Source organism: Artibeus jamaicensis, unplaced genomic scaffold, assembly GCF_021234435.1.
Source record: "Artibeus jamaicensis isolate MK-2021 breed Jamaican fruit bat unplaced genomic scaffold, CSHL_Jam_final contig_452, whole genome shotgun sequence".
NCBI lineage: Eukaryota > Metazoa > Chordata > Mammalia > Chiroptera > Phyllostomidae > Artibeus > Artibeus jamaicensis.
Genome location: NW_026521837.1, coordinates 2,348,661 through 2,364,568, shown reverse-complemented (window position 1 = coordinate 2,364,568; position 15,908 = coordinate 2,348,661). Strand labels below are relative to the sequence as shown.

At 42.6% G+C, this 15,908-nt stretch overlaps 1 protein-coding gene across 9 annotated transcripts in view; it reads left to right on the top strand.

Moving 5' to 3' along the window:
• The window catches only part of WDFY3 (WD repeat and FYVE domain containing 3), a 280,919-nt gene extending 270,238 nt beyond the window's left edge, over positions 1-10,681 (top strand). For all 9 annotated transcript variants that reach the window (XM_053666391.1, XM_053666398.1, XM_053666395.1 and 6 more), the window contains 6 exons: positions 1,204-1,386; positions 2,368-2,464; positions 4,680-5,003; positions 5,602-5,713; positions 6,130-6,327; positions 7,334-10,681. In XM_053666391.1, coding sequence (XP_053522366.1) covers positions 1,204-1,386; positions 2,368-2,464; positions 4,680-5,003; positions 5,602-5,713; positions 6,130-6,327; positions 7,334-7,457 — 1,038 coding nt within the window. In that variant the 3' untranslated portion in view covers positions 7,458-10,681. The remainder of the gene's footprint in view (positions 1-1,203; positions 1,387-2,367; positions 2,465-4,679; positions 5,004-5,601; positions 5,714-6,129; positions 6,328-7,333) is intronic.
• Positions 10,682-15,908: the final 5,227 nt, after the last annotated feature.

Here is a 15,908-nt window from a genome sequence, read left to right as displayed (position 1 = left end):
ATGGACAGGCTGTCCCTGGTCTCTTGCATAGACCAAGGCTATTAATTAAAGTTCCATTGCTGATACTCATTGCCAGACATGACTCAGTGACCAGTGAGAGGTGGGCACACCAATGCTTTGCTAAGTATTGTTTTTATTTTGGTTTTGGTTTTATTCTTGCCATCTTGGTGGAAGAAGAGCAGAAAGAAGGGCAGGAGGGATTCTAAATTCAGTAGCTAGCATCGTGACAGGCAGGCTGTCATAGGGATAAGAGAGGCACTATGGTATGGTGTGTAAGTTTTGGGGCCAGAAAGAGCTGGGTTCAAATCTTCACTCTCTGATATTAGGCAAGTTACTTAGCTTTTTATACTTCACTTTCATCCTCTCTAAAGCAGGACCTCTACTAGCTAACCTCACAAGGTTGAAATGGAAAGTCTAAAGGTCCACCACAGTAGCTAGTAACTGATATAGTAGATGCTTCAGGACGCATCTTAATTCCCTTAACATTAGTGAGTTGTAGTCTCACCAGGTTGGGTGGAGCCTAGCCTGGTAGAGTTTGAGGGAAAAGTCCATTCTTTTCTGGTTTTGGACCTCACAAAAACCCAAATTATAACTTCTGGAAATTTTAGGGTTTATTCTCTTTGCCTAGTGACTTATATACCAGGTTTCACCTTTTTTGCCTTCTCATTCTCCCACCCTCCTGTGAATATAAATTTTAAAATAGGATATTACAATGTTACCAAGATTTCATCTTTTCCTTTATTGAAGAGAGAGGTAACTGAGCTAAAGAATTTCTCTTTGAACCTGTGGTTTTTGCGATTGGACTCATTTTGTGAAATAAAGTGGAGGTGGATTCTCACCTCTAAATGAAAGGTGTAAGCAGATTTTGTAAAAAAAAAAAAAAACGGGGGAAGAAGAGTAGTTCACCTCCTCAGACAGCTTTGACATGGAAGAAAACACTGCTGGTCACAATGCCGAAGCATAGACATGGAGGTCCTGCCTCCGGCTCCATTTGAAATCACCTCGGCCGCGGCATCCTCTCAGCCTTGAATTCTTAAAGAGGCCTCTGTTCAGCCTGTTTTTTTAAGTTAGCAAGCACTGAATTCCAGGCTTCCTCAGAAATTACCCATTCTCTCTCCTTGAGAGCCAGGCCAAGGATTCAGTTTACTTCTGAAACTGGAATGTAATATGAAGTGAGTGAGGAGTTCTTCTCTACCTTCCCAGGGGGACATTGTGTCCTGCGCTGGCACATATATCCACGTGTGGAGCATCAATGGGAACCCTGTCGTCAGCGTGAACACATTCACAGGCAGGAGCCAGCATATTATCTGCTGCTGTGTGTCAGAGATGAATGAGTGGGACACACAGAACGTCATAGTCACAGGACACTCGGACGGTGTGGTTCGGGTAAGTCAGCCGTATGAAATACACATTAGGATATCCACTGCCCTAGTTTTCCTGAAACTCGTGCAGCTCTCCACTATTGAAGGACACCTGAACAGGTTGTCATATTGTTCATCAAATTCTCTCTCATATTCAGACAGACCTCAGTCACTGTTCTCAGACGTGTGGAGCACATCAGTGACTCAGCCTCTTTTCTTCCCATCAGGTAGCTCTGTTAGTGCTACTAATAAGCACCTGGCAGTTTGACCCAAGCAAGTTGCATTTGAGGCCTGAGGTCATTTATTCCCTTGCTATAGTCCTAGGTGATCCCCGGAACCCTAGATAGTTTACCCTCATCCTAGCTTTCTCTGCAAGGCAGCTACAGAAAATAGAATCCACAGTGTTTAACTTTGTATTCTGTTCTAATATTCGGAGATTTTTCTCTGAGACTTTACTTGGTGCTTCTTTTCTGTAGTTGCACCCAGTGAAAGCAGGGTGCAGCTGATTGCTGCCTGTTAGTTGCAGTAACACGTTGAGCAGCAGTGCAGCTGTCCCCAGCCCTCTCACACCAGACCTGCACCTTAGACAGCAGGCACAGCCCAGAGCCACTGCCCAGAGGGAGGCGGCTTCGTCTCTGGGGCCTCATGAAAAGCTCCACTGCCAAATACGTTTGGAGGTCCCGCTTCCTGAATGCCTTCTCGGAGATCCAGAGTGTGTATTGGTATATGCGAGGCTGTCAGATGTTTTTGTAGGAAGTAAAACAGTGTCCTTAGTTGAACCATGTTTTTCAAATTTTCTTAACTACAGTCCTTTTCCCTCCACCAAGAAACACCCGTAGGCATCTCCTCCAACACAGTGTGAGAAGCACTGTTATATGTAGTCAGTCTCTGGCCATATTTTTCAAGATACAGGGAACTTTAATTATACGCAGTGAAAGAAACTAAGTTACTTGTTTAACCCTGAGAACTCATCTTCACCTAGTAACATGTCCATTGTTAAATTCAGTTTTGGAGAATGGAATTTTTGCAAGTTCCTGAAACACCAGCTCCTGAGCCCATTGAAGCTGTAGAAATGCAGGAAGACTGTCCAGAAGCACAAATAGGTATTTAATACTTTCTAAAATATTATTTGACAGTTTTCATATTTTAAGTCATTATGTATAAACTTACGTCAAACAATAAGCCAGAGCCTGAGGCTGGTTAGGCATTTCTGCCAGAAGCTTGCTGGCACCTGGTGTGGGAAGTAGCTGGGTGCGTGTGCAGAGCTTTCTGTGATTCACCGGGCAGCACTTGGCGGGGTGAGCGTCTTGGAGTGGCTTCTACATCCCATGGTAAACATAGTTACTAGCTTCTTTGAGTATCAAAGGCTTGGACTTTCAGTTGTAAAAAAGCAGAATCTGGAGGGCACAGTGTTGGACGCGTCAGATGGCCTGCACCTCAGGCCCACAGCTTGTCTGCCTGCTTGGCAGGCTCAGTGTGGATGACAGGCTGGCCTCATGTTTGTAAACTCTTCACAGAGACGGGCCAGTGTCCCCACCCTGGGCCTGCTCAAGAAGGACATTTATTCAAACTGAAGCCTAGTGTCCATATCTGGGAAGCACTTCAAAATGAACTATAAAGATAGCTGATTTCTATACAGAATGGTTGGCCACAAAACCAGGCTGATGTACAGAGAACTTAACCCCATTTGATTTGGAACAGTGTTTGTAAGAGTTTTCCTGGAAAGGGTTTTAAGTTTGGCCTTTTGATTATTTTTCTGTGGTTAATTTTTGTATGTTGGGAATTCCGTCTGAGTTGGACAATAGGAGGGGATTACTAAGGGAAAAGATTTATTATCAGAAAGGCACAAATAGCTTCTTTTTGTAAGCCGAAAGTGGTTTTTACTTTGCTGTGAATCAACAGTGATCCAATGGACAGGGCATCTTAATGCTTCTGTTACTTTAATGTGTAAATTTTGACATTGTCCACTGCAGCTCCACTGAAAAGGTCATCTGGGTGTTTCAGGATTTAACAGTTAAGTTGTGTGTCAGACATTGGATTAATTCCAGTAAGAAGTGGGTCGCCTTCCCTTCCTTTAACAAAGATTTTAAGTAAATAACAGTGGAAGATGAGCTGAGTAAGTGAGATCAAAGAAGGGGTCATACTGAGGCAGAAGAAACATTTGTTGGTCTTCTTCCTCCTTGTGCACGCATGTTGTAGACAGTGTTTTGCAGAAGCGGCAGGCGGGAGGGCAGCCCACAGGCAGGGTTGACCTTGGGCAGTGTAGGGGTTGGGGTTGAGGGCAGTTGCCTGGGTGAGAGGGAAAACAAGCTAGTAGTTCCCCAGAAATCAGAACTGTTTCCAAGACTGCTTGTGTAAAGATCTTAAAGCTCATACTCATAAGCCATTAGGGTGAAAAAAAATCCACTCAAATGAGCCACCTACCACTTAGTGTTACTGAGTAAAGGGAGGCAAATGAAGTGTTTGTCCTGCTAAAAAAATACATGTGCTTAGTGGCCTGGTGCTTGCACCCTTGTTCTTACTCTCTCATTTTTTCCAGTTATATGTGTTTGGTTTTCCTAATTTTCCTTCCAGTACACTCTATAGTAGGGGAGTAGGGGTTAATGAGGAAATGCAAAGTAACAGTGGAAAGAAGAAAAAAAACCAAAATCCTAAATTAAAGTTTTCATCAGTAATTTATTCATCTATGTCATCATTTATATTGACTGCTACATGGAAGGCACTGTGTTTGGGGTCCCTTCCCTCAAGCCGACCTCTGTCTTTAGAGAGATTGTTCAGAAGTAATAGTTTGGGGTAAGAGTTACAAATACACAAAAGGCATGAAACTGTTGAAGGAGTCCACAAGAGAGGACTGCTTTCTGCTGCAGGAATTAGGTAAGAGTTTAGGGAAAGAAATAGTTAAGTTGTGCCTTCAAAGGTACATAATATGGGAATGCACAGAGATTAGGAAGTTGGCTCTAAGTAGAACTAACGGCATGTGCAAAATTTTCCGTAAGAAGGGACCAGGCTGCGTGGAGGAGGGTGGGCAGTATCTAGCTAAATGGTGGTAGTGAGGCAGATAGTGAGAGATTTTTAAAGGTTGTGACCAAACTCTGAAGGAATGACTGTTTTGGCCGAAGCATTTTATGAACTCAGAAGTTCTGCTGGTTTTTTTCTTATATGTAATCTAGCTGAAAATTCTGGCAATTTTCCTATTGTTATACTTATCTTAAAATACTGTGTCTATTCTGTCTTAACTGATAGAGAAAAAATACCAGTGGAACAAAACTAGATCTGTGTTGTAGATGTGTTTTCTAATTCTCCCAATGCATTACCCAGGACAGGAAGCCCAGGATGAGGACAGCAGTGATTCAGAAGCAGAGGAGCAGAGCAGCAGCCAGGATCCCAAGGACACGTTCAGCCAGGCCAGCAGCACCGGCCACAGGCCCCGGGCAGCTTCATGCCGAGCCACAGTCCCCTGGTGTACTGACAGTGGCTCTGATGACTCCAGGCGCTGGTCTGACCAGCTCAGTCTAGATGAGAAAGATGGCTTCGTATTCGTGAACTATTCAGAGGGGCAGACCAGAGCCCATTTGCAGGGTCCCCTTAACCACCCTCACCCCAACCCCACTGAAGTGCGGAATTACAGCAGACTGAAGCCTGGTAACTTGGAGTCTGGTGTCCTCTGGGTCCTTTGTGGGTGGTGTGAGGGTTGGTGGAGGAGGCGATGGACTGTAGCTCTCCCTAAGCCCTATCCCTGTGACCTAGACCACCCACAGAGAAAGCCTCGGAAATGTTCTATGTAAAGTGGATTTAGAGAGTATACCCCACAACAGTGTTTGCGATATGTTTGGCATTTTTTGAAAGAGAGGTGTCTCAAACCCATAACTTTATTCAAAAATTATGAAAGTTTTTGAAAATAGGCAAATTATTGTTTACAGTTAAAAATAAAACTGTATTCACAGGTAACTTTGAGATAGAGGCAATGTTCTCAACTGGAGAAATTGTAGGTTCTTGCATCAATGATTTCCGCTTCTCTATATTCGTCCTTGCAAGTGAGGCATTATCCCACCTGGCCCGTGGTAAATGTTAAGCTAGATTGCTTTACCTTTCACTGAGGCAGCAGCTGCTGAGAACTGGAAAAGCTGCAGTAACGGTGTCTTATGGTACCCCAACTTTGGAGAGCACCATATTAGGGTGTACCTACCAAACATTGGCTTCCCTCACTCCATTTGCCACGTCTTGTACTTTTCCATTCCAGGGTACCGATGGGAACGGCAGCTGGTGTTCAGGAGTAAGCTAACTATGCACACAGCCTTTGATCGGAAGGACAACGCACACCCAGCGGAGATCACCGCCCTGGGTGTCTCCAAGTGAGTGTCAGACCTTCTCCAGCTATTCTTACAACTGAGTCATCTGTTCGCTGTGCCCGGGGCCACATACTCTAGGCCTGTCTTTGGGGAAAACAGATTTCATTTTCATATGTGGTTCGAACAGACAGATCAGAAGAAAAAACCTGGCAGTGTGTAGATTTTAATTCCAAATTAAACAAAAAAACAACTTTGCCTTCCTCCTACTTCAGAGATATGGTAAGGTTTGATCCAAAGAGAATTGAGATGGAATTATAAATTCGGGCTCAGTTCTTTTTGTGTCTTCATGCACCCAACCCCCACTCCATACGTATCCCCACTGAAAACTGGAGAGCCTCAAGGGTGATGGAAAGAGCCCTTCAGCCAGAAGGCTGTGTGCTAAGGCCACCCCTGAGGTGACTCTGTCGTGTCCCTCACAGGGATCACAGCAGGATCCTCATTGGCGACAGTCGAGGCCGAGTTTTCAGCTGGTCGGTAAGTGACCAGCCGGGCCGTTCTGCTGCAGACCACTGGGTGAAGGACGAAGGAGGTGACACCTGCTCAGGCTGCTCCGTGCGGTTTTCCCTCACCGAGAGGCGGCACCATTGCAGGAACTGCGGTCAGCTCTTCTGCCAAAAGTAAGATGAGATGCAAGCTTTTTAAGTTTCCGTGGGTTAAGCTCTAAGGATATTAGTTATGTCCAACACATAGGTTCTGATTTGCTCTGGGCCCCAACTCCAGATCGCCGTGTCAGTCTGAATCAGTCTTCACTTTCTGTCTGTTTTTTGTTGCAATTGTGATATATTTCCGTCATACTGAAAAGTGCAGAAATAATCACCAAAAACACCTGGTCAGCACTCCTGAGGGTCTCCTCAAAGTCCAATAACAGTCCTTTAAATCTCTTAATGCTGGTAGCATAAGAGATTTATTATTTCTCTGAACACTTATTTATTTGCTGAACACTTTTACTGGTAGATTAGTCAAGGAGATAGAATTCTCTATTTCAGTCTTGTGAGAAGCCAAGCTTAACATGATTAAGCACCGTGTCCAAGGTTGTACCCTGCTTTATTCCAGTAATAGGAATACTTTTTAAAGAATTTGAACATCTCTTAAGTATTGTCTACTTCAAGGAATTTATCAAAATAAACAAAATGAAAATATTTGGGCCAAATTACTTGTTTAAGAAACAACTGAGTATCAAACCAAGTGTTTATAAAAGTCCAAAGGAACTTGGTGATGACCAGCATATTGTTTGAAATGTGTAGTAAGTCTTCTGCCAGGAGGAAAGCAGTCTAGCTCCAATAAAGACCCTGTGAGTTCGCAGGGCCCGAGGAGTGGGGCCTGCACAGGGAGGGTGGCCAAGGCTGTTCAGACCCTGTGGCTTTATCCTATAGGAGAATCTCAACATTGTTTTAAATTTTCTACAATCAAGTAAATAGCCTGCCTCGATTTAATACTCTTTTTCTTCATAGACTAAAATAAGAACTACAGCATTCCTTTGGTCCTTGGCCAAGTGCAGGACCTCAGTGTGGCCTTGCGCAGTGTGCTGCAAGCTTCCCTTTTGATTTTCAAATGAGTGTTTCTCAGCCAGTGGTCAGACATGGAGAGGACCTATAACTGCTTGATTTTTGCCTTTCTTTTTAGGTGCAGTCGGTTTCAGTCAGAAATCAAACGTTTGAAAATCTCGTCCCCAGTGCGTGTTTGTCAGAACTGTTACTACAACTTACAGCACGAGAGGGCTTCAGAAGATGGACCTCGAAATTGTTGAAGATTCAACATGCTGATGGAGACCATGGTCTCCAGACCCCCTTCCCGGTTCCCTGTTAGAGCTCGGAAGGCATCAGTCTCCGTTTACACATCTCTTCATGCCGCGTGTTTGCAGTGTTGCATTCAAAGGGATCACTGAATAAATGAGTGTAGAGTACAGTAGTGGAAACAGACACTATTCCGGTGAACAGCACAAGAAGAACATGAGGTGGTTCCTCAGCAACAGTGTCAATATCTGATTCTCCCTGCTAACAATAGCTGTCTCCAAGAGAAAATCCTCACTTATTAATCGTCTTTTTTTGTGTATGTGCATCTCATTTTTGTAGAGCTACTCATCCTTATTTGGAAAAACCAACAACAACAAAAGGCTTTGAAAAAATGGTTGTAAATCAAGACTTCTTTGCAAGTAACTGTGTATACTGTAAATAGGTTTAAAGGCCTTTTTTCTAAATAAGGACTTTACTGCCTGTAACATGAGACTTCAAACTTAACCACTAACTCAATGAACTTCTTATGGTTTGTCTGACATCTCTCTCCAGTTAATTATAATTTTTTTAAATCCTCAAAGACATTATATGTGGTCTTTCCGCTGCCCCTTTCCAAACCCAGCCCGTGTGCCTGATGTTCTTTTGTTTATGTTGCCCACAGGATCTGCACTCAGACTAGGCTAGTAACCAAAATATCACAGACCTTCAGAAACAGCGTGGGAGAATAAGAGTCCAGCCGTAAGATACCCTGGAAATATCGGGGCATCTTGCACCTGGCTACACACCACTCGATGTTCTGGCGTCACAGGGCCCCTTGTAAACTGCTCTCGGGACTGCCATTTGGTCATGGCGTACCTTCTCAGCATTGCGTGGGGGTGGTCCGGAGACCAGTGCGATGCGGGAAACAGCTCTGCCTCAGCTAAGGGAACTAGAATTGCATGTAACCCAAATTAGCTTCTCTTGCATAGAACATAGTAAGTATGTGTCTTTGCTGACACTAAAAGTTCTACTATAGCTTATTTTCAAAAAAGGGTTAAAAAAAAAACCAATGTACAGAGTTAACATATAAACCTTGTTATAAAACTGGAACATGTCAGAACTGCTTATAATTAACCTTTACCATTTAATGCCATCTACCTGAAAACAGTAAGATTTATACTGTATCAATGTCTATTTTTTTGTTTTTGCTATGAATATAATTACAGTATTTTAATATTTAGTTATTTAATTTGTTCTACTAGTTGGTAACAGAACACACAAATCCAGGGAGACTAAAGCTGGTAGAGGCTAAGAGATTAGTTTACAGAAAAAGTGGCTTTGGTGAAGGGATTTTTTAAAATGTGTGTAATGTACATATATATGTGTGTGTGTGTGTGTGTGTGTGTGTATGTATATATATATATATAAACAAATGAAACAATTAATCTAGATTTTAACATTTTCAGATATTTAGTGATAATATTATGAACAATTCTAAAAGCCCGGTGACTGAAAAATGTAGAATCATTGATGGCCCAGAAAGGAAGGACAGGCCTGCACACCCCGTGGAGGCCCACAGAGGACAGTGGCTTTGGCTTTCCCAACCGTGCGTCTTCAGGCCCTGGTGACAGGCACCCTTATGCACTAAAATGCACATATATGCACATGCATTCAAAAGTAGGCATTGGTACAATAGTAATCTTGTACCTAATGGGCTGAAACCAGCTTAAGAACAAATATGTTCTTCCTGATAACTAGGTCTCCAAGAGAAAATATAAAGGCTGCTTTAGTGCCTTATGCTTGCTAAATTTAAACCTTTATTTACCTAGGTTTGAGCCTACAGTCTCTTTATGATTACATATCAAAATTGATTAAGACACTTCCATTTCTAAAAGTTCAAATATACTTGTTAATAAAAGGATTATTGGCATTAATACTTTAACTTGAAGAAAAGTTGTGTTCTGTTTTCCTTTCTGTGTCATTCCTCCCCATGCTTTCCCTGCCCCTCCCCATCTTTCTTCAATTCTGATAAATAGTACTGGATGTTCGGCACTTGCAGGAGTTACAGTATCACACAGCCGTGGGCTTCGCCCATGTCCAGCCCTGTTACTCTACACTTTTGAAAGGAAGTGTCCTCCTTGTGTTTATGAACCATGTTACCCCAAACCCAATGGCAGAGGTGTTCTTTAAAGACTTGAATATATGAATGTGTGTTATGTAGTCACTTAAAGGTAATTCCTCAATTCTTCTTTGTAATAAGTTACATGGGATGAACACTTTTAAACTTTCCAACATAACTTCCATGACCAGGAGGTGGAAACCAAAACCCTCATGATAGTATTTCCTCTGGCAGCTGGTGCTGTGGGCAACTGTTTTTGTTTAGTGGGGTTTTTCATTTTTTTCTAATGCAGAAATCACCATCACTCACACATACAAGTACACTCATATACATAAACTAACTGTTTCTCTGAATGTCTTTCTTTGGTCCATGTAAATTTGTTTACCAACCTATATTCTCAGCATGTACATCCACAGCCTGACTCTTTCTCTGAGAGTACCTCACAGGGCTCCTGCCTGATCTGTGTAGTTCCTTTGTTCATCCATCCGCCTATTCGCCTCTTCGTCCCCATGTTCTAACGTGTGTGTGTGCGTGTGCGTGTGTGTGTGTGTGTGTGTGTGTGTGTGTGTAGTGTGCCACTGTAATGCCGCGCTTCAGAAGAGGAGAACAGCAGCCCATAGCAGCCATCCATCTGGATAATAGCAAAACACTCTAGATAAGTTATTTGCACTTTCTTATGTATAAAGTTGGTAGAAACTTATTTTTTCTTTGTATCATTTAAATACATTTTGGTTTTGGTAAATGAACTGTGTATAAAATATTTATGCCATTAAAACTGTTTTTAGAAAATATTTTTAATTTCAGCAAGTTTGGTTACTTGTTGCATGAACTATTAACACGGCTGACTTTTTGTGTCAGTGCAATGTATATTTTTTTGTCCTGTTATTAACTTGTAATCCCTAGAAATTGGCTAATTATTTGTACAGCAACAGAAGTAAATTGAAGATACTGGCTAAGACTGGATTCATTGTGGACTTTTGTACTATATTGCAGAATCCAATATCTGTTCTTTGGTGGTTATGTAAAGGCCTGAAGAATTACTACCTAGTGTGCAATCTGTGATAACCGAATGTTCATTGTGTATCTGTCTCTGATGCAAAAAGGTAGAGTAACACAATTACAATACATGATTAAACGCAATAGTCCAGGTACTTTTCTTTTTCATTTCAAATAAATACCACTATGTATCATTCCCCCAAAAGTTGTTTTTAAGCCAGTTCTTCAGGGAAGGAAAAATAAAGCAAAACGAGGTCTAATAATTCCCTAAACTTTGTTAGTTTTTTTAATAGTGGTGAGCATATCTTTCAGAAGCACCTGCTTAAGATCTCTGCTTGCAGAGATTAGTGGCTGTCAATTTTGATTCAGGTTCTGGTTTGGACCATCTCCACACACCAGCCTTTCTGCGATCTGAGCGCCCCTGCTGTGCTGGATGGCCGGGCCAGGGAGACTGTGGACAGCTGCAGGGAGAGGCAAGTGACTTGGGAGACAAGATGGCTTTGACTTTTTTCCTGAGCCTTGTTCTGTATCCATCATACTGTGAGAAGTGAGCAACAGTAAATCGTCTACCCCGCCATTTCCACACCAGGGATGCCCTGGTGTCCTGCCCCTTTTCTGCGAGCACTGCCCCCCACTGGCATCGGTCAGCTAGTCTTGGCATCACAGACTTCAGTCTAAGATGTTGGGATTCACAAGCCTCTGTTCATAGTTACTACCCTCTTTGGTTGTAAACTGCCTTTCCAGCACTTCATTGACTTGACTTTCCCTCTTTCTAAAGGTATTGTGTTAAAAAAAAAAACAGTTCATTTTCATCTTGAACAGCAAAGTCCCAAATTTGTGCTTATTACAAATTCCACCTAAATACAACTTCACTTTAGAGTCAGAAGGTGCAAGAATGCCAAGAACTTTTATAGCTGTTTCTTCAAAAATAAAAGACCAGTGGTAAGAGAAAATAGGCAGTTCCCATTACTTGGATGTAATGTTGCCACCCCGATGGCCTCAGGAAGAGCTGCAGTCCAAGTGGGGCCAGTTTCCTCAGGGTGTGAAGGACAGACAGACAAAGTGATCCTCAGTAAGTCCCCTTTCTGCCATTCCCCCCCCCCCCATCGTCACTACAGTTTCCTCTTTCCCCCCTCACGTGGGTCCACCCGTTTGGGGCCTCAGGCAGGGAGCGGTCCGATGGAGTTAATGTAGCATGAGAGTACACAGCATACTGTTCACTTTACCAGTACGGTCGTTCCCCCCGCCCATGGTAAAAAGCAACATTATTTACTGTTCCTTTTGACTTTTGCTAGAAATGGCACCAAGCCGGCCTGTCACACCAGGGACAGCATAGTGCTTCCCACTCTGGAGTGGAGATTGAGAGACAGGCTGTGGTAGTTTCCAGCTATGAACTTCCACCCTCAGGGCACCAGGTTTGCCTGTGTCGGGAGCTGCTTGTGAGGCTGTGATGTGTGCTAACAGCATAATAGTCATTGTATAGATCAAAACATTTTAGAATAAATATATTCACTTATATAATGATGTAATTGATGATATATTAACATCAGTTACATATGTCTATGAACAAGAAACTTGTTTAAACCCCCCCAAAATATTAGTGAAGATAGTGAAATTGTTTCATGGTTTTGCAAATCTCTTTAATGTCTGGCTTAATTAGACAGGTGGATTCTCATATCTGCTCCTACATTCAATCTGGTGATAGTTTGCTTTGGTTGAAGCATATGAGGAAAATCCAGCCTTGCACAGGTATGTGGTTGGAAAAGGGAGGCATATTTTAAGAGCCTATTTAAATCATTGTTTCTTAAAAGTTTAAGTTTCTTAAAGATTGCCTACAATATGGCACCTGAAACTACATCTGACTTTTTTCATACTCTGTTACCTTAAAATCAGTTGGTCTGTCTTGCGTTTTGTGTGTATCTTTTACCCATGCATAATTTTATAGCATGCATTGGCCATGTAGAAAATAATCCTTCCCTAATGTAGTCATGAGCTACATCACTATTGTAGTGTACGTAGATCTCCCAAGTGTTGACATATTTCATTATGTGTCATGTCAGAAAATCACATCATTTGTATCAAAGTATCACCAGAAGTCTCAGGAAATTCTAAGTCAAATGGTAGACACAAATTTTTCAAAATCAGAAATTTTGCTTCCAATCTAAGATGTTATCACTGGCAATAAATACTGTTTGATGTTTTCTTTGAAGTTCGCTTTGTTCATTTCAAGAACATGGCTGCCAAAAACCATAGTTTGTCCATCACGCTGTCAGGCAACGAAGGTGCACCCCATGAGGCGGCTGCTCAGTGGCACCAGGTGCTTTCCTCTGAGACTGGTACTGCGCAGAACTACAGGATGCTGGGGCCTCGTGGCACTTAGCATTTTGTCACACAACTGAAGGTTTAATACTTAATAAAAGTAGTCATTTTTACTGCTTCTCAGGGGACATTCTGAAGTGAAACAGGTCTTTGTACTGCAAGTACTCAGCAATGAAGAATTGGGTGCCACTGGCCTGATTCATGCGTAGATGCCAGCAGTTTTACTCACCATTGCTTTCGTACCTCAGTTAAGTGCAAATATCAGTGCAGTGGCAGAAGGCAGATAACATTTCAGTATTATTATGAAAACAGTCTTCATATTCATAGACCACGAAGGGGTCTCGGGCCTCCCAGGAGTCTGAGAACCAGACCTTGAGAAGCAATGTTCCGAGGAGAAGGGTGTGACATGCCTTCTAAAGTATAGAGTGGCCTGTACACAATCTCACTTGCAAACAAGATTCCTAACTATGGGCCTTTAGCTTTCAGCTCCACTCCCATTGCCCCCTGCCACCGCAGGAGCAGGCCCTGCCATGCTGGCTCACAGGTGGGAGCCACACCCGCTATTGGAATACCAACTCCACACTCAAAGCCACTCAAAGCCCAAGTGCATCTCTGAAGTTAAGGTCTTTTTTAAATCACGTTCTACTCAAGATGCTAAAATTTTGCTAATGTAAAAAACTATTAATGGTAAACTTTTTATATAAGGTACAGTTCTTCCTACTACTATACACTGGTCAGGAAGAGCTTGGCTGCAGAGAGCTGCTCTGGGGTTTAAGTTCCTCTTCTACCAATTAATATGTGATTCTGGGCAACTTGTCCTTATCTGAAGCTCCTCAAATGTAAGTGCATTCTTGATATACTGGAGTGGTAATTTAGAAATCTATGTAATAGGAATGATGCACTAAAACATTTGATAAAGCCATTCACACAGTTCATCTACAGGCCATAACAAAACAGGCAGAATAGAATGTTAGTCTGGAAAAAGCCCTGAGAAATCATCCCACCCAAACCCTCATTTAACACAAGAGATGGGATCTGGTGGTCCCAAAGCCGTGCTGCTTATCCCCATTAACTTTAATTCCCAGCTCTACCCTGAATTTCCCAACTCCCAGGCCAATGCTTGTTACAAACAGCTCCCAGTTTGCGTATCTATCTCTTTCTGTGTCTCTCACGCACTCCCTCTCTCTCTGCAACTACAGTGAAAAAGTACTTAGGTTGTTATTTCTGTACCATCCATGCATAATTATGCTGTACTTTATCAAGAAGATAACGGTTAGAATTTCAACCTCTGCCTTCAGATTATCCTACTTCCTACTCAACAAAGACAAGGGAAAGTTGCATTTCAGAGCAGAGGACAGAGGTTTAAATTTAAAGAAAAACAACTCCTTTAGGTGCTTGCCCTCAAGCTCTACCCCACAAATTAGAGAGAAACCAGGGAGCAAAGGTCAACATAGAGTCTTTGGTTTTAAACTTAAGAATCATCACAGTCAGGCTCTGCAGGCTGATGTAATGAGTAGGCTTGTGGTTCAAGTTGTTTTTTTAAGATTTTTCATTTTTAGAGAGAGGGGAAGGGAGGAAGAGAAGGAGAGAAACATCAATGTGTGGTTGCTTCTCACATGCCCCTCCCCGCCTCAGGTTACCCTCTCCCGGTAACCGAACCCACAACCCAGGCATGTGCCCTGACGGGGAATTGAACCAGCAACTCTGGTTCACAGGCCAGTGCTCAATCCACTGAGCCACAACATCCAGCACTTCCTTCTTCTTTTGAAGTAGTAATTAGTGTGTCCATGCTGATACATAGTCTTCTGGGCCTTAAGAGGGTAATACAAAAATGGCAAAACTGCCCTCTTCAAGAACTTTCTAGCCTGTAAATGAGAGGCTCGCATTCCTGTATATATCTGTAATTAAATTTTCAGCAGATCTGTTTCATTCTTTACTGTTTCTAATTAACAATTTTGTTTTCTTAGCTCTGCAGTATTTATATTATCACCTTTGATCCTTTATTCTTACTAATTTATATAATACAAAGTCTTCTCAGAAATTCTCTCCTATGTGGGTTGTTTTCCCCCAGATTGGCCTCTTGCTTTTGCAAATATTTGCCTCCTTCTTGTCTGCCTTTTTATATATGCGACACACCATTTTCATCTTCCTTCTAAAGGTGGATACTCCTGCCTAGACTTTATATCCACTCAGGTGGTGTGGAGCGAATTCTCCTTAACACTGTTCACCCTGAGTTTGAAGCCTGCTGTTGAGATTTTTGTACTTACGCTGTTGCCAGTGGTAGTCAATTCTCAGCAGAACAGTGAGTTTGCAGGTGCCAGATCTTACCAGTCCCTGCTTACAGCCCCACAGGGCTCCTGGCCGCTTTCCCCTCCTGTAGTCTGCCCTGCCTGCATGCTTACACGCCCCGACCCTGACTGTAACCTCTGCCCAGGGAGAGCCTAACCCAAGTGTGCTCTCTTCCTCCTTCCCTTGCTTCTGCTCACCTAGAAGAGAAGCCTTCGCTGACCATCCTGCACCATTGACAATTGTAGTTTGCCTGCCTGTCAATTCCCCATAATGTGAGATACTATATAATGTTTGCTTGACCCTCCTAAGGCCCCAGTAAAGTGCAGGCTAATTGGAGGTTGATATCTGTACCTGTTTTGGTCACAACTGTGCCCGGCAGAGTGGCCGCTCAGTGAATATGCTGAGGGAAGGAATGAGAGGTGACCCCTGAGTTACTAAGCTTCTGTTTTCATGTTATCATTATCGTCATCCTAAGAACATTTAACATGAGATTTTTGTAAGTATATAATACTGTTAACTCTAGGTACGATGTTGTACAACAGATCTCCAAACTTGCTCTTCTTGCACAACTGAAACTTTATGCCCATTGAGTAGCACCCCTGGCCCCTGGCAACCACCATTCTGCTCTCTGCTTCTGAGAGTTTGACTCACTGAAATACCTCATAAGTGGAATCACAGTGTCTGTCCTGTGCTGATCCATTTCACTTTGCATGATGTTATGGAGATTCAAACATTAATGAGTTATGTTTTTGGGGAAATCATA